The sequence below is a fragment of the Pipistrellus hanaki genome, assembly GCF_964339955.1.
Source record: "Pipistrellus hanaki genome assembly, chromosome: 8".
NCBI lineage: Eukaryota > Metazoa > Chordata > Mammalia > Chiroptera > Vespertilionidae > Pipistrellus > Pipistrellus hanaki.
The window spans coordinates 85,536,435-85,559,802 of record NC_140510.1 but is presented as its reverse complement, the minus strand read 5'-3'; the positions used below and the strand labels follow the sequence as shown (position 1 = coordinate 85,559,802).

General features: G+C 58.9%; 2 protein-coding genes across 3 annotated transcripts in view; both read right to left on the bottom strand.

Moving 5' to 3' along the window:
- The window catches only part of OSGEPL1 (O-sialoglycoprotein endopeptidase like 1), a 187,204-nt gene that overhangs the window by 61,755 nt on the left and 102,081 nt on the right, over positions 1-23,368 (bottom strand). The window lies entirely within an intron of this gene.
- SLC40A1 (solute carrier family 40 member 1) lies at positions 919-21,923 on the bottom strand. 2 transcript variants are annotated; one of them, XM_084892448.1, is made up of 9 exons: positions 21,803-21,923; positions 20,362-20,645; positions 19,911-19,978; positions 15,645-15,804; positions 12,937-13,052; positions 11,875-12,001; positions 6,090-6,335; positions 4,579-5,217; positions 919-2,409 (listed from the first exon to the last, which is right to left on the bottom strand). In XM_084892448.1, the coding sequence occupies exons 2-9, from the start codon at positions 20,402-20,404 to the stop codon at positions 2,096-2,098; spliced, it is 1,713 nt and encodes a 570-aa protein (XP_084748574.1). In that variant the 5' UTR covers positions 20,405-20,645; positions 21,803-21,923; the 3' UTR covers positions 919-2,095. The 2 variants fall into 2 exon arrangements, with proteins under 2 accessions (XP_084748574.1, XP_084748573.1); XM_084892447.1 differs by lacking the exon at positions 21,803-21,923 and having other exon boundaries at positions 20,362-20,752.

The window sequence follows — 23,368 nt, the reverse complement described above, 5'->3', positions numbered from 1 at the left end:
GCGCCTCCCCTGGCTGCCCTGTTACTATTCATCTCACAAGGCCGCGGGCCCTCGGGCACAGCTGCCGACACTCAGGGCGGCTCTCCAGCCCGGCTCCGCCCTGGGAGCCAGAGCCGGCTCCAGGGGCAGCAGCCCAGCAGAGGCATCTGCAGTGGGTTCAGGAGTCACAGCAGACCAGTCGCTGCGGGTGAGGCCACAGGTTCCCAGGCTCCCGGTTCGGGGGGAAGAAAAGGCGCCTGTGACCCTGTGAGTCACAGCTGCACCCGGACCCGCAGGTGGGGGCACCGATGGGGGCACCGATCAGCGAGCGTGTGTTGACTACGGACTGTGGTTCTGTTCTCGGGATGATCAGCAGGAATCTACTTTTTAAAATATATTTTTATTGATTTTAGAGAGGAAGGAAGAGAGAAACATCCATGAGGACAGAGAATCGTGGATCGGCTGCCTCCTGCACGCCCCCTACTGAGGAAGGATTCCGAAACCCAGGCCTGTGCCCTGGCCAAGAGTAGAACCGTGACCTCCTGGTTCATAGCTCCATGCTCATCCCCTGAGCCACGCCGGCTGGGCAGAATCCCATTTTAACTGGCGTGAGTTAGGCTCCGCTTCTAGTAATAAGACTGCCCTGTCTCCCAGTCCCCAAAGTGCTTCTGCAGGATCTGCCTCCACCAGGACAGCGGGAGGCAGGCAGAGTTGGTTCCATGCTACCGTCCCCAGGTCATGGAAGAGCTCCCCGAGGCTCCTCCAGGGCCGGGCGGGCGGGCGGCCTCATGCTCCCTCGTTCTGCCCGAGCCACAGCAGAGTCACTGCCGCGAGGACTCACTGGGAGGCTGTGCCTTCTCAGAGACCAAAACACAGCATCAGCACCGAGCACCGGTGACAAAACACGGTGTTTTAAAAAAATGAGGCCAGAGCCACGAAGATTTTAAAAATAGTTTTATATAGAAATATTTTACAAAGATTTTACAACGTAGCAAATCATGACATACCCTGGAAAGGAGAAGAGAGAGACTCGACCTCAAGGATCAGGAAAGTGCTCCGAGCGACGGCAGCCGTCCCCATGAAAGTGCATGAACGTTAAGGCAGAGAGCCTGCGGGCGCCGGCAGGCTGCAAGAGGACTTGCCAGACAGTTTTTAAAAATATATACAAACGTCTTTCCCCGCCCCCCACCCCCCATGCTTCTCAGAGACACGAGAAAGGAATTCATGTAGGGACAGTCTTGCTCTTCGCCTGGGTACAAACAGCTCCTGGGCACAATCAGTGAAGGGGGACATGCTCTTCCCCCATGCTCCTGACAAGTCACGTGATCGACAACACAAAACCCTTCCCCTGGGGGCCTGCTCCCTCCATCCCGCCCGCGGGCAGCCAGCAGCCTCCCTCCGGGCGGAGAGGGGTCAGAGGGTGGCGGGCGTTACTCCGGATCTTGGCCCTGCGGGGTGACTTTCAAGCTTCGTGTTTGCGTGGCCAGACGGTGGGCGCGTGGCAGTCATTGTGCGTTCAGTGTTACAAATCTACCTGCAGCGGTTAGTGTCTCACAGAGTGATGCGAAGGTTAATGCGGTATATGCCCTCTCTGTTAATAGCAATACCGAGGTGCTCTCTCAAGTTCCACCGTGACCCTCTTAGAGAATTCTCCTGAAATACCTTGTTTTCCACATTTATATAAGCTCCTCAAGACTGACGGGACCCCTGAGGATAACACTGGTTATGAATAGAATACAAAGAAAAGTAAACCAGCCGGACTTGAACAAACTGACATCTGAGTTCTACTGGAGAGAATAAATATCTGCCAAAAATTAACCTAATTCACCTGGCTCGCCACTCTCTTGCGGAAAATGTTCTCTACTCGGGAGAAAGAGGGGGAAATCAGTGTGTGTGCCAGGTTAGTCTCCATATTTAGACTTTTTCCTTGTCCTGTTTCTTCCCGCCCTCACATGGAAGGGAAGCGAACCGGATGACGGAGGTTCCCTAAGCAGCTCTGAGCCTGGGAGACACGGTCGCGGGGAAACCAGAGAGAGACGCGGGCCACGGAGGGGCATCGTGAAGCACAGAACAAGCGCGCCCTATGGGCTAGTAACAGGGACCAGCCGGGCCCGGCTCACACCACGGACGTGGAAGCTTGGCTTTCGTCCGGAGCTTCCTTCTCCACGGGCCCGCAGGCGAAGAGCTGGCTGCCCAGGGTCTTCTGGGCAAACCGGAAATACATGATGTGGCCCATGGCCACGAAGGACACGGAGATGAGCACCAGCAGGCCGAAGGCCTCGGGGTTGGGGGCCAGGATCACCATGATGAAGTGCAGGAGGTCGAGAAGGTAGTTCATGGAGTTCTGCACACCGTTTATGATGCCTCGTTCCGACTCAACGACGTTTTCTTGCAGCAACTGTGTCACAGTTAAATCAAAGGACCAAAGGCCTGGAATGAAGAATATTGTTTGAGAGACGGTCAATCCCTAGACTTTATAGCCCTAGATTTCAGATTTATAGGTTGAAAGTCTGTTCACACGTGGAAAAATCACATGGTCAGCCCCATTACTTGAAAGCCGGCATGTGCACACTGCTCATGGTATTCCTTAGAGAACTATTTTTCATTGAGCAATAGTACTGGGTTACCAGCAGCTCTAAGAAATGGTATTTACAGTATTAAAGCCACCCGACAAAAAATAAGCCGCCTCTACAACCCTCTTAATTCTGTCCCTCTGTGATTATTCATGCTATGAAAGCAAAGCTCTGAATCACACACCTAATCCCACCCTAAGTGCAGTCATGTGCCGAACCATGATGTTATGGTCAATGACAAACCACTTGTTCAATGGCGGCCCTGCAAGATTCTGCTAGAGCTAAAAAAAAATTGCTATTGCCTGGTGACATCACAGCCATGGCGACACCATGGCGAGACATGTTAGTGCTCCGATGATGCTGGGGTAAACACACCCACCGCACTGAGGGATGCAGAAAACATAGCATGCTCAGTTACCCACAGTACATAATAATAATACTTGATAATGACAACACAGGACTATGTAACTGGTTTATGTTTTCACTATACCAATCTTTTCTCCTTATTTTAAAATGTTCTCTTTCTACTTACTAAGAAAAAAAGTTTGCCCGGACGGTGTGGGTCGGTGGTTTGGGTGTCGCTCAATCTATGACACAGGAAGTCACGGTTGTATTCCCTCCTGGATCCCCAGCGGGGTGGGGTGGGGGGGTGGAGGTGTGTGCAGGAGGCAGCCAATCAATTATTCTCTCTTGTCATTGATGTCTCTCTCTCTCTCTCCCTCTTTCTCTCTGACATCAATAAAAAAGGTAAAAAATAAAAGTTTGCTGTGAGACAGGGTGTCGGCACGTCTCAAGTTACCATGTCTCTTGGTTGCGTCCCTGTCTCTGGAGCTGCACTTAATCTGGCGTCTGGCACAGCAGCGGGCTGTGCAGGCGTGCAGGCTGCGGCTCACAGGCTGTGCCGTGCAGCCTGGTGGGTAGCAGGCTGTGCCACGAGGCTTGGGGAGGGCGCTCCTCGGTGCTCACACAACCACACCGCCTCCGGACACGCTCCCCAGCACGTTTCCGCCTCGGCGAGCAGAGTGTGACGGCGCTGGCATTTTTCAGTTTAAATGAACTGACCCACACTTTGTCACGACTACAGTGTAAGGAAACGTTAAACCATTATTGCCTTTACTGCTTGGGTTGCAATAAAGCTGTCTCCCTTGGAATATTAATGTCTCTGATAAATTAATAAACTGCTTGGTCCCAGAAGATAAAAATACGGTTCATTTCCAGAATAACCCATCGGCACTCTATTAATGATTACTTACGTTTTGCTCTGTAAGAAGTCTGTACCCTAGCTTGCCTTCCAGAGCTGTAAACCCATTTGCTTGGCAAAGTATAGAACACACACCGGCTAGAGGAAGCTTTGGACGATCTTTTCCCTAACCGCCACGGCTTTTTTTTCAAAGTTTAAACCAAAACCCCCACCAACTTAGCTACTTATCTTTCTGCCTTGTACCATAGGAACGTTCTCCAAATTACAGCCCTGTGGGGAGAGTTATAGCCACACAGAGACTCTAATTACTAACAGACAACATAATTAGCATCGCTAATCTCTTTTCAGGAGTTAATTAGTAACAGTAAAGCAGCAATACCTAAAATACCCATTTAGGAAAAAAAAAATTTCAAGCTCTAACCATGTTTTATAAAAACACAGATATACTTTTTTAAACTATAAAAATGTCATCATGAAAGACTGCATTACACATAAGGGTGAACAGCGAATCCTGCTTACATCAACACTCAGGGAATATTGGTGAATTCTCCGAACCCATATTGCAGGCACTTTATTTTATTCTCAGATACCGTTTTAGTGGTCTCAGAGAAGCAGGGAGAGGGAGAGAGAGAGAAACAGCCACGATGAGGATCATGGATGGGCTGCCTCCTGCACGCCCCCCACTGGGGATCTAGCCCACAGCCGGGGCCTGTGCCCTGACGGGGATGGAACCGAGACCTCGGGGTTCACAGGGCAATGCTCAGCCCTGAGCCAGGCGCTTGGGCTCCCCCCCACACACACCCCCTGTGCCCCCCGCGGACTCACCGACCCTAGCAGCAATGACGCCCGCGAACAGCAGGCTGACTGAGAGGACGGACTCGGCGCTCAGCCCCGGCTCCAGCGCGGGGGCGGCGAGGGTGGTCACGTTGGCCGCCGGCCTGGCCGTGGGGGCGCCCGTGGGCGCGGCGGGCAGCGGCTCGGCCTGGATGAAGCGGGAGCGGATGTCCTGGAAGGGGGACACGCTGAGGTCCAGCGGGCTGCCCGGCATGAACACGGACACCACGCACAGCACCAGGCAGGAGAGCTGCGCGGCGCCCGAGATGAGGCCGGTGCGCACCAGGCCGCAGCGGCGCCGCAGCCCGGTGAAGGCCACGGTGCCCAGGATGCCGGTGACGGCCGAGGCGCCCATCAGCAGGCTGAGCACCGAGCCGCTCAGGCCCTGCGTGTAGGCGTAGCCCGTGGTGATGCAGTCGAAGCCCAGCACCGTCATGTAGAGGAAGGCCAGCCCCAGGCCGGCCAGGAACACCGGCTGCCGCGCGTAGGACACCCAGCCGTCGCGGAACGTGCGGAAGGGCTCGGCCAGCTGCTCGGCGCAGCCCGGCTCCGGCTCCGGCTCCGGCGCGGGCACCGCCAGCTCCCGGTCCCCCATCAGGTGCGCGGACTCCGGGGGCTTGGGCTCAGCTTCTGTGGACAGAACACAGCACGCACTGAGGGGAGAGGCCGGGGCCGGGGGTGCGGGGCAGTTATTACACTCAGTCTTTCCTTCTCCTCTTTCCCTCCCCTGGGGACCTCGGCTACGACAGTACCACAGGCATGTCCTCCTCTCATCAGAGCACCAGGCCCGGGAGCCGCTCCCAGAGGAAGTGCGTGGCCTGAACCAGGTGCTGTGGTCCCGGTCGAGCGCACCAGCTCTTTGAAATGCGGCTCCCTCCGAAGGGAAACGCGGAGACACGGGCGGGGAAGAGAGGCCCGTGCTGCGCGGGCCTTGGGCGGGATGAGGGGACGGAGGACGGCCTCTTCGGAGCTCGGTTTGGGGGGAAGAAGACGTGTTCGGTTCTGGAGACCGTGGTTCTGGAGGACACGACCTCTCAGGCCACATCGGACAGCACGGGGCTGTCTGGGCGGACAAGGCATTGGGTTTGGGGGCCTGCTCGGGCTCCACTGTCCGGAGCCCCCTTCCTCCGCTCGGGGAACACCCGCCTTCGGGCCTCATTCTTCCCACCGTCCCACACGGCGCCTCCGGGCGTGGACGCCCAGGAATCCTGTTCTCCTGTCTTTCTCCCCCTCCAGGCTCTGCTGTGCTCAGCCCTCTGAGCTAGCTCTCCGTGATGTCCACTGATCCCAGGAAGGAAAAGGGCCGGGCCCGCCCAGAGAGCCTTCCTCACACGCTCAGAAGCCTGGGCTGTGGCCCGCCCGCCGGAGGGACACGGGTGGCCCCACGCAGGCTCCGGGGGCGAGGACACGGATGTAAATGAAAGCCAGTCTGTCTCCCCGCCATGGACGGCCTGGGCCGGCCTGGGCGTCTGAGTACAGGGCTGGCCGCCGCGCGGGGTTACCTTTGTGCACGTTCAGCTGCTTCAGCTCGGCCTCCTCCGCCTTGAGGGTGGCCTTCACGGCCAGCGCGGGGGTCTTCTGGTAAACCTTCCAGAGCAGGAAGTACTCCACGCACATGGACACCAGGTTCCACCCGGAGATGAAGCCGCAGCCGATGACCGCGGAGCCGAAGGTCATGATCTGCCCGACGGCCATGGGCGCCAGGATGTTGGTGAGCTGGTCGATCCTGCGGACCGTGGCATTCATGTCTGCGGGGCGGGCGAGAGACGTGAGTCTGCGCCGCGGAGGCCGCCGCCCCACGGCCCCCACCCGGAGCCGCGCGCAGGCCCCCAGCGGGCAGAGCTGTACAGGCACTCTCTCGGCGACATAACCGTTTCCTTAGAAAAGTGTCTGAGGTTTGGATCAAGTCATCATGAATGTTCTTCAGAATTCATGATTCCCTTGGGATTGTGGAAAATCGTCTAAGACAGCTGTCAAAATTAACACGGCTGTGGATCTCCATTCATCCCCACCCACCCCTCCGCCCAGAAACGTTGATGAAATGCCTGCCATGAGCTGGGCCTTGGGCTCTACGAAGAGCACGCAGGATCGCTCTGCAGCAGAATCCCGTTTCGGGCAAAGGAAGCAACGTTGGTTCTGGAGACTTTGGTTCCAGTAGGAACGAGCCCTGACCAGGCCAGGATGGAGCCTGCCGCCGAGGTACTGGCCCTTGAACCTAACCAGGACCCTGCAGTCTATGGGCCAACACTCTATCCACTGAGCCACACCGGCTAGCAAGACGGGGAGGGGCACGAAGCGGAGGAAGATGGCGGCCTGTGTCTGTGCTGGCGGAATGGCACAGTGGACGAGAAGGAGCCGCGTGTGCGTCCGGCAGGGGGCAGAGCTCTCCCAGACGCAGCACACAGGAGCGGGGCCGCGGCCGGGTCACGCCGGGTGGGAGAGCGAGTGCTGCTGGGAGCACAGGGCCGCCTCCTCTCCCTTCTGTCATTTCCCCGTAAATACGAGCGAGACGGCGGGTGAAAGCGAGAGCGGGGAGGAGCTCCTGAGTGTGTGCGGCCCAGGGACCGGCACGGAATCCCCCTGAGGAGGGGGGGCAGGAGCGGAGGAAACGGTGTGGAAGGGCCCACTGGCGCCCGGTGGCCGTGAGCTTTCAGAACAGTGAGCGGGGCTGGGTGTTCTCCGGGAGAGGCGGGCCCCCCAGGGCCTTACGGAAGGGCGGGGACGGGGGAAGGCCGAGAGCGGTGGCCATGGGCCCGGCATCGGGGCTGCTGGCAGGGGGACAGCGGGGTCAGCACGGGGAGGCGGTGGAATGGTGACTGGCGGGTGCCGACCAGGCCTCCAGGCAGAAGGATGCTGGGCCGGGTCTCGGAGGAGCGAGCGGGGAAAACGGGGCGGCCGCGGAAGAGTGGACGCCTGCGGCCCCGATCGCGGGAGGGAGGAGTTGGTGCCGGCGACAAGGCCGGGGCCGGGGCCATGAGGCTGAGGCAGAGGGGAGGGCGAGAGGAGCGAGGAGGGAAGTCAAGAAAGTGACCGGCTGGCCCTCCCTATCTCAGGAGAGGACAGCAACGAGGCCGGCCCATCAGCCGCCGGGGACGGCCACGCGTGGCCCACAGAGCAGTCACGAAGCTGCCTCCCCGCTCCTCCCCGGCCTCCCCTCAGGCGGAGCCGCCGTGAGGGAACAGGAGAACTTTGACACCTCACCTTCCCCCGGGCAGAGGCGGTTCTCCGAGCCCAACCAGGACCCCGTTAAGGAGGCCGCCCGCCTCCCGCTGCCCCCACGGACACACGTCCACTCGCGCGCGGACAGAGCGCTGGGTCCCTCTGAGCCACTCGGCCGTGCGGACCCAGGCTCCCTGAAGACAGGCCCTGGGGGCTGGGAGCCCCGGAACAAGCCGGCGAGCACAGCCGGCGGCTCTCACGTCTCAGCGGCCAGCAGCAGGAAGCCCCCGTGCCACCGCCTCCCCGCAGGTGGTGCCGCCCGGTGTAACTGGTGTCAGAGCGTTTGCTTTTCGGAGGCAGAATGAGTCCGATAACAGCTTCTTAAAACACCTAATCGCATCGCGGGTCCCAGGCTGAGAAGCAGCGGTCGCCCGGTGTGCAAACACGTCCTCTCTGTGCAAACAGACAAGTGTGTGCTCATCGAAAACCATTCGCCCGCGTTCGGCAGCTGTGACACGGAACATGACATCAAACAGCCCCGGGCTGTCCGGCAGGGCGTATGACATGCCACAGACTAATCGCTTACAGCGGCAGATTTGCTGAGCAAATAGCAGCCCGCGGGTTTGTACACATCACACACGAAATCAGTTTTCCGTCCGCAGAGTTCAAACAGGAAGTCTATCCACCACACTGGACCCAGCCAGCCAGCAGGGGCTTCGTTAGGACGGCGGGCGAGAGCCCCGGAGCTGTTAATGCCAGAGGTCCGCAGAGGGACGGGGGAGGGACGGGACGCCACAGACGGAGCAAGAAGTCTGATGAGAGGGGCGTGCGTTTTAAACAGGTTTGAGGGGCACAGGGGCTGTTTCAATACAACCCTGACTCCCGCCTGGACAGACCAGTGAGCCGGTGAGCGGGCAGCACGGATGTGAAAGCCGGCACCTTTCCTGCAGCCTCTAAGCCGGCGGCAGCCGCTCTGCTGTAGCCTGATGCCCCGGGATTCTAAAATGTTCAGCCTCCACAGACACGCTCTCCTGCCTTTACCCAGGGTACGCTCCCGGCTTCAAAACTCCTCTGAACTCAAGACTGACCGATCTGAGGGGAGGATGGGGAGAGGGGGTGTGTGTGGAAAAGATGAACCAAAGCCTGTGTGCAGCCCAAATCGGTGTGGCTCAGTGGACAGAGCATCGACCTGAGGACTGAGGGGTCCCAGGTTCCGGTCAAGGGCACATACCTTGGTTGTGGGCACATCCCCAGTGGGGGGTGTGCAGGAGGCAGCTGATCGATGTTTCTAACTCTCTATCCCTCTCCCTTTCTCTCTGTAAAAAAATCAATAAAACATATATTTTAAGAAAAAAAAGAAAGAAAAAGCCTGTGTGCACACAGGCACAGACACAGACACAGACAATAGTGCGGTGAAGGCCTGGGGGAAGGGGGTTGATGGAGGGGGAAAGCATGGGGGGACATTTGATCCAGTCAGCAATAAAAAGAAATAAACAATGGGAAAAGGGAATGGGAAAAGCTAGCACACAGTTCACCTGTCCTCTTTACACACATCCCTCCCCTCCACCCGCTCACACCCGCTCACACCCGCACACACCCGCTCACACCCGCTCAGAGCACCCACCACCTGCCCTCTGGGCTCCTGAGTCTCCACTTGGACCACATGCCTGGCTCCTGCCTGAGGCGGCCGCTCTGTGCAGACACAGCTCAGAGCTGCGGGAACCCCTCCCTCCTCCCTCCGCTTCCTCCATCGGCCTTTCTGCTGCTCTTTAGCCCTTTCCGTTGTCCCCGAGCACTGCCTTCCAGCAGGAACAGCACCAGAAACCCGCGGTGAGAGCTGCCGGCCTCAGCACCGGGAGTTCGGAACACGGTTTCCAGGAACACGATCCCGGTGAGGCCTTGGGAAAGAGGGCCAAGGTTTCCCTCCCCGGCCGCTGGCGGACTGCTGGCCAGTGAGCTCCCCTCGCCAGAGCCAGCGGCAGCTCCCTTCCTTCCTCAGCCCCGGGACCTCCAGAGGTCAGACCCAGGCTGGCCGGCCCCTTCCTCCCTCTGCAGTCACCCCTGCACAGACCCTCCCTCCCCCCCGCAGTCACCCCTGCACAGACCCTCCCTCCCCCCCGCAGTCACCCCTGCACAGACCCTCCCTCCCCCCGCAGTCACCCCTGCACAGACCCTCCCTCCCCCGCAGTCACCCCTGCACAGACCCTCCCTCCCCCCGCAGTCACCCCTACACAGGCCCTCCCTCCCCCCACAGTCACCCCTGCACAGACCCTCCCTCCCCCCGCAGTCACCCCTGCACAGACACAGACCGAGGCTGAGCCCACCCCGGAGGCCCGGCCGCATCGCCCTCGGAACCGGAGGTCAGGGGAGAATCCCAGGTCAGGGCACCGCCGGGGCTGTGGGCTTGATTCCCAGGGCGGGGCGTGCAGGAGGTGTTTCTATCGCTCTCTCCCTCTCCCTTTCTCTCTCTGATTTCAATTTAAAAAATAAATAAATAAATAAATAAAAGAAAGAAAGCTGGCTGAGAAACAGCCAGTCATGTATTTCCTGTTATTCTTCCTCACGGCCCAGCCAAAAGGATCCCACAAAGTTTTGTACCATTTCTTTTCTTTGTTTTGTTTATATATTTAGAAAAAAATTAAAGACTCTGAATAACTTTGTCTTCACACAGGCAGGTCTCACGTACCTAAACGCGTATGTTAGAGAGGACTTGTCTTACAGTTCGGTGTGACAGGGAGAGACGGGATGACTCCTCTCGGTCAGTGGCCACGGGAGGAAAAACCGGGCCATCAGCTCCGGGAGAACTGCCCGCAGGCCTCGCCTGGGCCCCTGCACCTGCGTGCACCGTCCCACCTCAGCATCGCCCGCCCCACTTCAGCATCGCCCGCCACCCCGAAGGGCGATTCCAGCAATTCTCCCCTTCTAGCCCTTCCACGGGTCTCGCTCCTTCTCTCACCCCCTCCTCTCTATCTTTTTTTAAACCTCAGGGTCCAGTCAGCGTTGTTTGCGAACCTCAGCGCTAATCCTGCCGTCGGTGCCCTAGAAACGCTGGCGGAGGCGTGAGGAACGCCTTTCCCGCCTGTCAGGACGGTTGGGCAACCTGCTTGCGATTCGCATGATCTCAGTGTTGATTCAGCTGATCGGGCAGCAGACAGGTGCGGCCTGCCTCCTCCACCTGTGCCGTCAGCAGCCCCGCCGGTGTCTGTGTGTGTGAGGGCAGGTCGGAGGGTGAGTGCTGAGCCCGGGAAGACTGACCAACAGGACAGGAAGCTTTGCAAGCACCCTCCCGCCTTCCTGTGGCCGCTGTGTACGTTTCCTAGTGAAGGACCGGGACCCTAAGCTTCCTGAAAGCTGTATTCTCTCCTGTCTCCTTAGTATTTGTAACAGCGATGACACCCCATCGGACATAATGTAATAGAAGGTAGAGGTTATCACTTTAAAGGAGAAGGAACTAACGTACAGAATCTCTCCTAGAATTAAGTTGTTGCTGTTTGGTTTGGAGAAAAATAATACCACAGCATGACTGCGAAGTACTGGTGAGCATATCCATAGCACAGCCCACAAGACCCCAGGCGACATTTCCAATGTGCTAAGTATTAAGTGAACGTTTAGAAACCACTAACAGAACTTTAGGAAAAGTAACCGCTCAAAAGAAATGTTCTCCCTTTTGCCAGGTCTTCCCAGAATAAAAAAGTTCTTCATTATCCTATAAATTAACTTGGTAGCATGAAGATAAATCTTTGCTCTGAGACCGATAATGTGGTAAGAAAAAAAAAGAAAAGAAAAAAAAGATCCTTTCAATTTGTCCTTAAGAAACCCCCAGAAACAGCCCTAGCTGGTTTGGCTCAGTGGATAGAGTGAAGGGTCCCGGGTTCGATTGCGGCCAAGGGCATGTGCCTGGGTTTCGGGCTCAATCCCCAGTGGGGGGCGTGCTGGAGGCAGCCCATCAATGGTTCTCTCTCCTCATTGATGTTTCTCTCTCTCTCCCTCTCCCCTCCTCTCTGAAATGAATAAAAGAAATGTGTATTTTTTTAAAAAAGAAAGGCCCAGAAACAACGGCTCACAGCCCGTTTGTCACTGAGTAAAAGGGACCCACTGTGACCCCCTGTGGGAAGAGAGACCACGCACCTGCCAGCCTGCTCCTGTCCTCTCCGGCGACCACGACGATCCAGTCCCGCTGGATGGTGATGGCGGTGGCCGTGCTGGCCAGGTTGGCGATGTTGGCGATGGTGATGATCAGGATGTAGCAGGAAGTCTGAGGAGCCAGAGGGGAGGGCTGAGTGTCAGGGTCCAGCACCCCCACGTGACTGCCTTTAACACGGTCTTTGGTGGCAACAACCATACTGTGATTTGAGTTCCATTCTACCCCGTCGTCTCATCCTGCACACAGGAGACCTCAGATCCCCAGGCCAGTCTCCCCAGTCCGTACCCTCCGTAGCACATACAAAAAACGTGCTAGTCACATGAATATTCAGGTGACGGTTACGGTAAAGGGTTAGCATGGGGTCGTTTTACTGTTCCCCCACAGATGTCTCCTCTGGAGAAGTGTTGTCTTAGGCTTTTCATCAACAAAAAGGGATGGACTTGAAGATCTCTGCCTCACACCTGGCTGGACGCTCCACCACATCGGCCCGAACACACAGGAGAGGACTCAATGGTGACATCGCAGCCGCCCCTTCCCCCACACCCGTCTCCCTCTTTCCCTGCGGCTCATCAAATCACAGTGCGAGGAGCTGTCCAGCCCACACCCCGCACCCCAAAAATACCAATTTCATTGGGAGAACACAATCAGGACTGATTAACATATATATATATAGGTAATATTTCTTATGTAGTATGAACAAATTACAGGTTAATTCTAATGGGCTGAAAACTAACAACTGAATTATATTATGAACTCTTAGAAAAGCTTTTGAAAACAAATAGGAAAAAAAAAACCCACAGAAAAACTTAAATTCAAACAACTCTTAATGAGTACCTGTTATGGGCAAAACACACTCACACACAAACAAACAAACAAACAAAAACACCCTGAATAAAACAAAGGACCGGGGCTGTTAATGCAGACACGGAGGTCAGCAGTAAAAGGTCCTGTGTGGAAGGCAGACACGCCCTCCCCCGGGCTCTCTGTCCCCGCTCCCGAGCTCGGTCCCGCCTGCAGGTGGCGCGCGGAGGGCGAGGGGGACTTACGAGGACCCAGCCGTGGTACATGGTGAGCAGCTCGTCCTTGTGCAGGAAGACCATCATCAGGATGATGCCGCACAGGATCACCGACACGTTCTGGACCACCAGCGACGTCTGGGCCACTGCGGGGGGACAGTGCTCAGCCTCCGCGATGCCTCTGCCGTCCAGCCCGGCCCACCCTAGCCCAGGCCACACCGAGGCAGGGCCCGCACCCGCTCCCGCCCGCCGGTCCCACGGGCCACTGGGCTCGCAGACAGGAGGGTGCCATCCCTCTCCTTAGCTGGAGCCCCTCCTGATGCCCACCCGGCCTCGTGGATTGCCAGAAAAGCACTGTCACGGGCGGAATGGGTTACAGGCCAGCTCCCCGCTCTGGCTGCTCAACCGGGCCAGGTGGGGAGGGGTGAGAGGAGGAGGACACAGGGGGGAGTGGTGAGAGGAGGAGGTCACAGGGGGGAGTGGTGAGAGGAGGAGGTCACAGGGGGGAGTGGTGAGAGGAGGAGGTCACAGGGGGGAGTGGTGAGAGGAGGAGGTCACAGGGGGGGAGTGGTGAGAGGAGGAGGTCACAGGGGGGAGTGGTGAGAGGAGGAGGTCACAGGGGGGAGTGGTGAGAGGAGGAGGTCACAGGGGGGAGTGGTGAGGAGGAGGAGGACACCGATCCGCAGCGGCCCCCACGCAGGCCAATCGGTAAGACACGAAGTGCGGCCCTGACCAGCGTGGCTCAGTGGATAAAGTGTCAGCCTGCGGACTCCAGGGTCCCAGGTTGGATTCTGATCAAGGGCATGTACCTTGGTTGCAGGCACATCCCCTGTGCAAGGTGTACAGGAGGCAGCTGATGGATGTTTCTCTCATCGATGTTTCTGACTGACTATCCCTCTCCCTTCCTCTCTGTAAAAAACCAATAAGATATATTGTTTTGTTTTGTTTTGCTTTTTAAGTGCGGCCACACAGAAGAGGCGTGCAGAGTGTGCCGGGGGAGGCAGGCGAGTTTCCTGTGGCATCGAGGACGCCCGTCCCTGTTGTGATGTCCACGCCACACCTCCCCCCGGAACACACCCCGAGAGAGCCGGCACAGGAGGCCGCCATCCTGGAGCTGAAGCCGGCACAGGACAGGTGACACCGTGAGGGCACCTGGCGCGCCCCCCCCAGGGCAGAGGACCAGGCGGGACAGGAGTCCCTGACGCGCGTGGGGAAGGCGTGGCCAGCGCCTGCCTCCCTCCTGCGAGGCCGACGCGCCAACAAACCGCTCCCGCAGCCGGGCCAGGCCGCTGCCTCCTCACAGCGCCCTCGGCGAGGACGGCCACGCTCCCGCCGGCCGGGGAGGCCCCGCACACCCCGAACAACAGACCGCCGTGTGAATCAGCCTGAGGTGAACCCACGTCCGACTCCTCCACGGGTGCAGTCACGCACTGCACAGGACCGAACAGCAGCCGGACGAGGCCCGTAGCACTCGGGACCCCCGGCTACAGGGAGGACGGACAGTGGCCAGGGAGCCACCAGGGGCAGGAGAACGGCAGGGGCGTGAGCGGAGGCTGATGGAGAAGGGTGACTCAGCCAGGAGACCGGAGGGGGTCTCAGGGAGGGGCCAGTGGCCCACGCTCCTCCCACTCCCCCTCTCTGCCCTGGGGAGGTAAACACCCCCGGGTGCATTTCTCTGTCCTGTGGACAACGACGGAAGGAGGTTTTCCTGGGATAGGAACACGTTTCCACCGGCGTCTGGGTCTATTGAGCCTCACGACAGGACATGTGCTCCTGACCATTTTCCTAAAAGGCCCCAGGATGTGAGTCAGGGAACAAATGGCCGCCCAGCCCTTCCCAGCGGCAGACAAGCCCGGCCAGGCTGCGGTGCTCCCAGTGGAGCACTCACTCAGGGGCTCTCCCCGTCCTACGGAGACTGGGGGTTCCCTCTGACTGCCCTGGAGGAGGCGTGAATGTACTCTCTCTTCCCGTCCCCAACACAAGCGTGACTCAGCTCTCCGAGATCCAGACTCCGACGTTCTCTCCCGAATCTGCAGTTTTCAGTCCCCTGCACACACACCCATCTGCGGAAACACAGCCGCCAGGGACAGGAGCCGGCGCTGCCCAGGAGCCACACGCTGAAGAGACTCCAGTGCGAGTCCGGGGAGAAAGGACCCAGAGCAAACGTTCAATGTTTAACGCGGTTCTCGGAAAAGCCTGCGGTTAATCATTGCCGCGGGTGTCTGAACAGCCAGATACTCCCCGCCGATGGGCTCGGCGTCTGCGCCCGGGCCTGTGCCGGGCCCGGAGCCGCCCGGGGAGGTGCGGCCCAGCCCCCCGCCCCCAGCACTCCGCCCCCAGCACTCCGCGGGCGCACAGCGGCCACCAACGGGCTTCCCTGCAGCTCAGGTGCTGGCCCGTGAATACAGAGGCATGGCTGTGACAACACTCACCTTCATGATTTTTTTTAATGTGTTTTTATTTATTTCAGAGAGAGGAAGGAGAGGGAGGGAGGGGGAGAGAGAGAGAGAGAGAGAGAGAGAGAGAGAGAGAGAGAGAGAGAGAGAGAGGGAGGGAGAGAGAGGAAGAGAAACACCAGTGATAAGAGAGAATCACTGATCGGCTGCCTCCTGCACGCCCCCTACTGGGGATCCAGACCACAACCCAGGCCCGTGCCCTGACGGGGAATGGAACCGTGGCCTCCTGCCTGGCTCATGGGCCCACGCTCAGCCCCTGAGCCCCGCGGCCGGGCCTCTCACCTTTGAGCCTGGCGTTCTTATCCACCCAGTCGCCGATGATGGCTCCGAGGACCAGCACGGAGCCGGCCACCACCAGCCCGTAGACGGCCGTCAGGAGCAGGCTGTTCCCGTACAGCTCCACCAGGAACACGGACACCGCAAAGTGCCACATCCGGTCCCCCTGGAACAGAGACAACGTGTGGCCGCACGGCTCGGCTCCGGCCGCTTAGTCTCCGGAAGTCGCTCCTCATCTGAGGGCACGCTCCGGCGACCTCAGGGCGTCTTCAAGGTCAGTCCTCTGGGGATGGAGCACCGGCCACGTGTCAAGACTGTCCATCCTGGCACTGTGGCAGCTGCTCTTGCCCGAGGGCTACGTGAACCAGAAAGAAATGGTATTTCATGCTATTGAAATACACGTAACCCTTTGCATTCTAGAAAAATAAGTTTCCAGACCTAAGGAGGTGTTTTAAGACAAAAGCTGATTCCTAGGGTGTCAGGCTCTGAGCCTGGGATGGCCTGTCCCGAGGTAGCTCCCCCTGAGTCAGAATGAGCCTAGAGCAGAGCTCACGGACAGCAGCATGCCTTGAATGCCAAAAAAAAACAAAACTCCACCATGTTCCTAATTTGTAAAGTGACCAGATGAACTATCCCTAAAGCCTTTTGTACCGCTAATGTTCTAAAACCTATGCTCCATTTCACAAGCAAATCTCAAAGTCGTAAAACAGCGGGGCAATCAGAAAGGTGGAATTAGTATGGGCCGATTCTGGCACCGCATGAAGGAAGGCACCAGAGGTAAATGCACAGCAAGCAGCCATTTTCACATTTTAACAAAGATGGGTTTTGAAAGGGGAAAGAAACTATACTTATTTCTACATTAGAGGCCTGGTACTTGAAATTCGTGCACTCGGGGGGCAGGGTGGTGGTCCCTCAGCCCAGCCTGTGCCCTCTCGCAGTCAGGAGCCCTTGGGGGATGTCTGACTGATGGCTTAGGCCCGCTCCTCGTCAGTCAGACATCCTTAGTGCTGCTGCAGAGGCAGGAGAGGCTCCGCCAGCACTGCTGCATTTGCCAGCCATGAGCCCGGCTTCTGGCAGAGCCGCGCCCCCGCCCCTGTGGGAGTGCACTGACCACCAGGGGACAGCTCTGCATTGAGTATCTGCCCCCTGGTGGTCAGTGTGTGTCATAGCAACCGGTTGCTCCGCTGTTCAGTCTATTTGCATATTAGCCTTTTATTTTATAGGATTCCAGAGTATACAGGAATTTGGGAATTCACCACTGCAAAATGTGGCATGACAAACTTTTCAATGAATCAGATAAATTAATGCATAAGAAATCTATAAAGGACCTTGTTATAGTGTAGGCTCCATTCCTAATAGGTTAACATAAATCAGGACAACACTGTTCTATGATAACCTATCCCTGGAAATCACTGCAGGAAACAACATTTCCAGGCTAAATCCTTATGGGATTGGAGAGAGGAGGTACTTGATTCTGACCTCCCTTCCTCTGAAGAGCGCCCAAGGAAAAGGCTAAAGCACATAAATGCACCAGATGATAGGTTGCCTTCACAAGAGAATTGCCTCTTTTCTAACCTAAAGAGTAAGAAATATTATTCTACCACTATTGCTTCTTTTTTTTCTATCATTTTTCTATTCCTATCTTTTTTCCAACTGAATTTGCTTTAGATTCCTCCAGAGGACCAAAACAAGTGGTATTTAAGAGGCAATTTTCTCTCTTGCTTATCCCTGTATGGCATGGCCCTTCCTTGATAGAGGGGAATAAAAACTGCTCCAGTTACCCCCATTTCCAAAGCCTTTTTGTTTTAAGAAGCAGCAGCTTTATGCTCACAGAGCCTCCACATCGGGTAAGCTCTTAAGTAAGTGTTGACCAAGCACAACTGCAAGCCCACCCATGTCTTCCTTACGTCCACTCCCTGCCTTCCCATAAGTGCTGGCCATACTTGGATGATTTGCTGGCAAGTCCATCTGCTCCCAGTGGACTCAGAGCTGAAGACCCATGACTATCGGGGTGTGAGCAATCACCGTCCTTCCTCAGTGAGCTCCTCTCTGGTGGAGGGGACTACGGAGGCACCAGAGACTCAAGTGCACAAAAATCAAGGTCCACGGCTTCATGCAGCTTGCATCCCAGAGCACAAAGACCAAAAATACAACTAGGAGAGGTCAAGTGTAAATGCGTGACAAAAAGTAAAAGCTGGGTGGGGCTGAAAGGTGGCATTTCGCATGAGGCAGCGGCAGAGACCTCTATGAGCAGGGACCGGAAGGGAGGGAGGGAGGGAGGGAGAGCTGGGCCACGCAGACATCTGGAGAGATGGTGACTTAGAAGCAACTGGCCCCCTTCCACTCCGGGTTATCTCTCTGTGATTAGCTATCGTCGCCAAAGCCCACACTGACCTACACGAAAAGCTCCCTGCCGGAGTCCACTTCTCACCCTGCTTTGTACGAGACATAGTGTCCAGAGGAAGACGGATGGCTCCACTGGCAGACAGAAATGAAGTCCGGAATAAAAGCCTTCAACCCCGCACACGTCTAAGCTCGGATAACAGTCCACGGTAGCGCCTCTGTGCTCCGTGTAGAGGAAGCCACGGCTTGGCAGGGCTGGCAGGGAGATAGCCAGATGTAGATGCATCGGCACACATACTTGGTTGTAATAAAATCAGGTGGAATGTCAAGGAGGACACAAAACTCAAAAGGTAGAATCATTCAGAGAAACGCGCTTCATCTGCACCGAAACCAGTGAAAATCCTCTCAACCTGATATGATTGTAGTTGCAGGATTTTGGTGTGTTTTTTGGGGGTTTTTTTTGGGGGGAGGGGTTGCTTTAAATACAATTTTCCCACAAGAACTCCCTTTGCTCAACTCACTTATGAAATGCTCTAAGCTTGTCACGCTGCTGTGGGATGTACACTGGGACCCAGCAGCCCCGCACCTGGCAAAGCTGACCTCCCACCTGTGACAGAAGGTCCCGTAACCCCTGGCCGTGTCGGTGTCCGGGGTGAGGCATGTCGCTGCCCTCATAGACAGCCCAGACCACAAGGTGAGAGTTTCAGATCGTCCCTCCAGCACTGGGCTGTCTTTGTTTTGTTTTGTTAATATTTAATTCTTGCTGAGTCAAACTGCTGGAGCCAAACCACGGAGTCAGACTGAGGGAGAGACTTTCACTACATTTCCTCCCAGAGCCTCCAGCTGTGGAGTCACGGACTCCTCTGTGCTCATGGCCTGCGGGGCCAGTCTGGGCGGGGGGGGGGGGGGGGGGGGGGGGGGGGAAGGGGGGGGGAAACACACACACACAGGAGTCTGCCTCCCGCAGAGGCCGCCTCCGAGGGCTGTCTCTTCAGGAGCTGATAACCCGGCTGAGAGTTCCCCGAGGGCCCAGGGCACAGATTTCCTCCTGCGATAGTGTGCTCCTGTCTTCGGGGTGATTTGTCAGAAGTTTCCAGAGTAAAAGGAAAGCAACCGTCACCAAATGTACTCTGAAATTCTCTCTCCTTACTACGGTTCTTCTCAATCAAACACACAGGAGGTGTGAATAGAATATACTCAGGCTCGGTGCTTCTACACAAGAAGAACAATTTGTTTAATTTTAAAGAGTCCCGTCATCATGAGTTAGAAACACATCCAACACCTTTTGGGGTCAGTCTTTCCTGGGGGGAGGGGGGTTTGAGGGCAGAACCCAGGCCCACAGAAACACAGGGGCCCTTCCAAGACCCCAGGGGGAGGCAGAGGAGAAGTTCTGAGCAGCTGACGGCGTTCAGGGCCTGGTGGCTTCCAGGCAGCCTGTGGCGCCCACCACACCTGCCCATGGTCACAGCTTTATGGACCAGGGTGTCCATCACCCAGGCATGCGTGTGGGTCCGTTTCCTTTACATTCACCTCAGGGTGCCACTGTTAGTCTAGGCCAGTCCTCCCCTATCCCCCTGGAGTCTCACAGTGCAGTATGCCGAAACACAAATTTAACAAAAGAAAATTTAAAAATAGAGCTTGAAAGAAAAAGAGGTATCTGAGGCAGCCATGCATTCTTAGCGGCAGATACTACCACTTACTGAGCCTAATAATGGGCGGGGGGGGAGCATTTACAAACCACACATATTACTGTTCCAGTTAATCCTGCCCTTTGCTGCATTAAGTGGGGGAAACACTTGGTCAGAAAAGCCTGTGTCTGGATCAGGTACGTCTTCCGCTGCAGGACCCGCTGCAGGATGGCTTCACACGGCTGCCCCAGAGGAAACAGACATGGTGCAAGTGTGTGGCAAGAGGGCGGCGGCCACTTACCCAAGTGGACAGAAAGTGTCCCACGTAGAGCAGGAATTTCGCCGAGCTCAGGTAGCTGGCTACGGACCCTGCAAAGGCACGCGGGGCGGGAGATCAGAAGCAGACTCGGTCCCTGCAGTGGGACGGGGCTGGAATGTGTGTCCACGGCTATGGAGACCGGTTTGGGGGGGTGTAAACCACCACATGTTGCCAGGCCAACCCTCCCTTCACTGGCAGGACCTGGGCCGGTGCTGCCCGCCTTCGCCTGCTGCGGGGAGCGGGAGCGCTGCCAACATTCCTGGCTCCAGGTCTCCACCAGGGATCCCCCTGCCGGGCCCTGCCCCCGCCCCTGCGGCCTCAGGCCGCTCCTCCGCGCCTGGGCGCCTGGAGCCACGGACACCCGTGTCTCCCTCCACCCCACCCAGCAGGGGCCACCGGAGCGCCCGGCGCCCGGCACCTGCCGGCCACTCACCGCAGCATCCCGGCCGGCGGTCCTGCTGGCGCGGCCCGGCCATGGCTGTGCCCGCGGTGCCGGTGCCGGTGCAGGTGCAGGTGCAGGTGCAGGTGCAGGTGCTGGGCCGGGGGGAGTGCCCAGCGGCGGAGCCCGGGGAGTGCGCGGCCGGAGCCCGGAGGACAGAGGACAGAGGACAGAGGACGGAGGACGGAGCCGGAGCCGGAGGACTGAGGAGGAGGACGAGGGCGGCGGCAGGCCGGGGTGCGGGCGGGGGTCCCCTCCTAACTTAGCTATCACTGTAGCTGAAGTCGGAAGGCAAAGCCTTATGGGCGCACAGCCGCCGCCGCCGAGCGCGGAGCCGCCGATCGCTGCCCCGCGCGCCGCCGCCGCCCGCCCGCCGCCCGGCCTTATAGCCCCGGGGCGGGGCGAGCGGCGCCTCTCCTCCTCCCCTCCCCTCCCCTCCCTCCCCTCCCTGCCCTCCTCCCGCCCCGCTCCCGCCCCGGCGCCGCCGCCGACCCGCGTCCCGCCTCCCCCCGCTCCCCGCCGCCGCCTCCCCCTCCGGCTGCGCACGGCGGCGGCCGCGGGGCTCCCGGCGGCTCCGGGCGGCAGGGGCATCGGGAGGGCACAGGGGTCCGGAGGGCACAGGGGACCGGAGGGCGCAGGGGACCGGAGGGCACAGGGGCATCGGGAGGGCACAGGGGTCCGGAGGGCACAGGGGACCGGAGGGCGCAGGGGACCGGAGGGCGCAGGGGCATCGGGAGGGCGCAGGGGTCCGGAAGGCACAGGGGACCGGAGGGCGCAGGGGCATCGGGAGGGCGCAGGGGTCCGGAGGGCGCAGGGGCATCGGGAGGGCACAGGGGCCGGGAGGGCGGGCGGGCTGGGCTCAGACCCCCGGCGCGTGGGCGGGAGGGGGGCGCACAGCCCGAGGCGCGGAGGCAGCGCTGAAGCCCAGCCTGGGCGAGCGGAGCTTCTTATTTATTTGTTTGTTTTTATGAAAACCGTCCTCACGCAGGGGTGCGCCCAGGCCCCCTCCGCTTCCCGCCGCCTGTCTGCCGGCCGGCCGGGCGCGCAGCGGTTCCCTCCGGACCGGATCAAAGGCAGGAAGGGGCGCGGGCCCGGCCTCGGCGGGGAGCAGCGGGCCGGCCGGCGAGTCCAGCCCAGAACCCGGTCTCCGCAGCCTCCGGGGCTGCAGCTGGGAAAGCGGCGCGGGCTTCTCCCTTCCCTGCCTCCCTCCTTCCCTTCTCCATCGTCTCCCCAGCCTCCCTCCCCAGCACACACCCCCGGGCCCTGAGGGACCGGGCACACCGGTTATCCCAGTTATTCCCGGCCGTCCGGGTCGGATGGAGCCACTCGGAGGCTCCCGGGGGCAGGTGGCCTCTGGAGAAACCAGACAGTCCTTCCTCCCTCTCCTCCCTGTCCCGGGGTCCCAGCCCCCCTGCGCTCCGGCCCGGGGCCTTACCCGTGGCACCGGCGGGATCCGGGGCGCGGGCCCTGCACATGGACACGGCGGCCGGGGTCCCCCGTGGGCCCAGGCGGACTGCGCCCCAGGCGCTGCTCCGGGCCCCGTATCAGGCCCATCAGGCGGCGGCGGGCGGGGCGCAGGGGGGTCGGTTGGCCCGCCGTCTGGAGGGCAGAGATAGGCGTGCAGTTTACTACTGCTGTCAACCGCTCTCTCCCTTCCCAACGCTCCGGTCTCCCCACAGCCCTCACCCGGTCTCCCCTCCAGGGGTGAGGGCTGGCTCCAGGGGCTGGGAGAGGGCCGGCAGCCACGGGCAGCCACAGCCCGGAGGGAGCCGAGGCCGCTCACTGAGGGACAGGGCTGCAGCTGCCCCTGCCCGGAGGGGCTGTGCTGACGGTCCACACGGAGCACAGCCCTGTGTTTGCACACCTGGCAGCGCCCTCAGCCTCCGGGAGCTCCAGCCACAGCAGCCCTGTGCTGCCGCCCTGCCGACTTCAGGTGCCTTGAAGGAGGTTCGGCTGGTTTTTTAAAAGTTTGTTCTGGCCCAGCTGGTGTGGCTCAGACCTATGAACCAGGAGGTCACAGTTCGCTTCCCGGCCAGGGCACATGCCCCGGGGTGGTGGGCTCCATCCCCGTTGTGGGGCGTGCGGGAGGCAGCAGATGCATGATGTTTCTCTCCTGTTGATGTTTCTATCTCCCCCTCTCCCTTCCTCTGGGAAACCAATGCAAACATAGTTTCTTTGAAGATACTTCTGGTCACCCCTGCTCGTGTTTGTGGGAGCAGCCAAGTCAGTGACCCCCGAGGGTGAGGGGGAGCTACTGTCCAGTCATGGAGGGGCCCCCGGCAGCCACGCGGGGAGAGTGTGGGAGGTCAGACGGGGGCACAGAGAGGGAAGAAGACAGCCTCACAGCCGGCGAGGGCGTGACTCTGGCCGGGTGCCGAGTGCCACTGGGAACAGTCCGATGGGTTGGCGGGGCGCAGGGAACATGAGGAATGAGAAGTGGAAATGTAATAAAAATCCTCAGGGTACGTGCAGCGCGCTCCGTGACCGTGACCTCCCGGCCTTGGCGTCCCGGTCACAAAGCCCCACCCACACCACCAGCCCCGCCGGCCATTCCTCCCGGAGCCCCTGACCGGCTGGACATCAGATTTCTCTCAGAGCCCTGGGGGTTCCCCCAGAAGTCAGAGCGCACACCTTTCCTGTCTGCAATCAGGACCAAGAAAGCCGTACACGTTCTAAATCCTCTTACAAAGAACAGGCCCCAAAGTCCACTGCCCAGGTCATCCCCAAGGTGTTTAAGTTGGTGACCAGGTTAACTAAGGCTGTAAACACTCCAGCCAGAGTGAAACGTACACACCAATTGGAAACAGGGGAGTGTGTCTGCTCGGCCAACACAAGGGGCTGTTATTGTACTATCCACCCACCAGCAGGCCTCCTGGGCTTCCTCCACGGAGGGACGCGCTCGCTGGGACGAAGGCCGGCAGCATGGTCACGGACACGGCTCCGGGAGCCACGCTGTCCTCGATCGCGGCCGCAGGCGGAGCGGGTCCGCACCGGCCCCTGG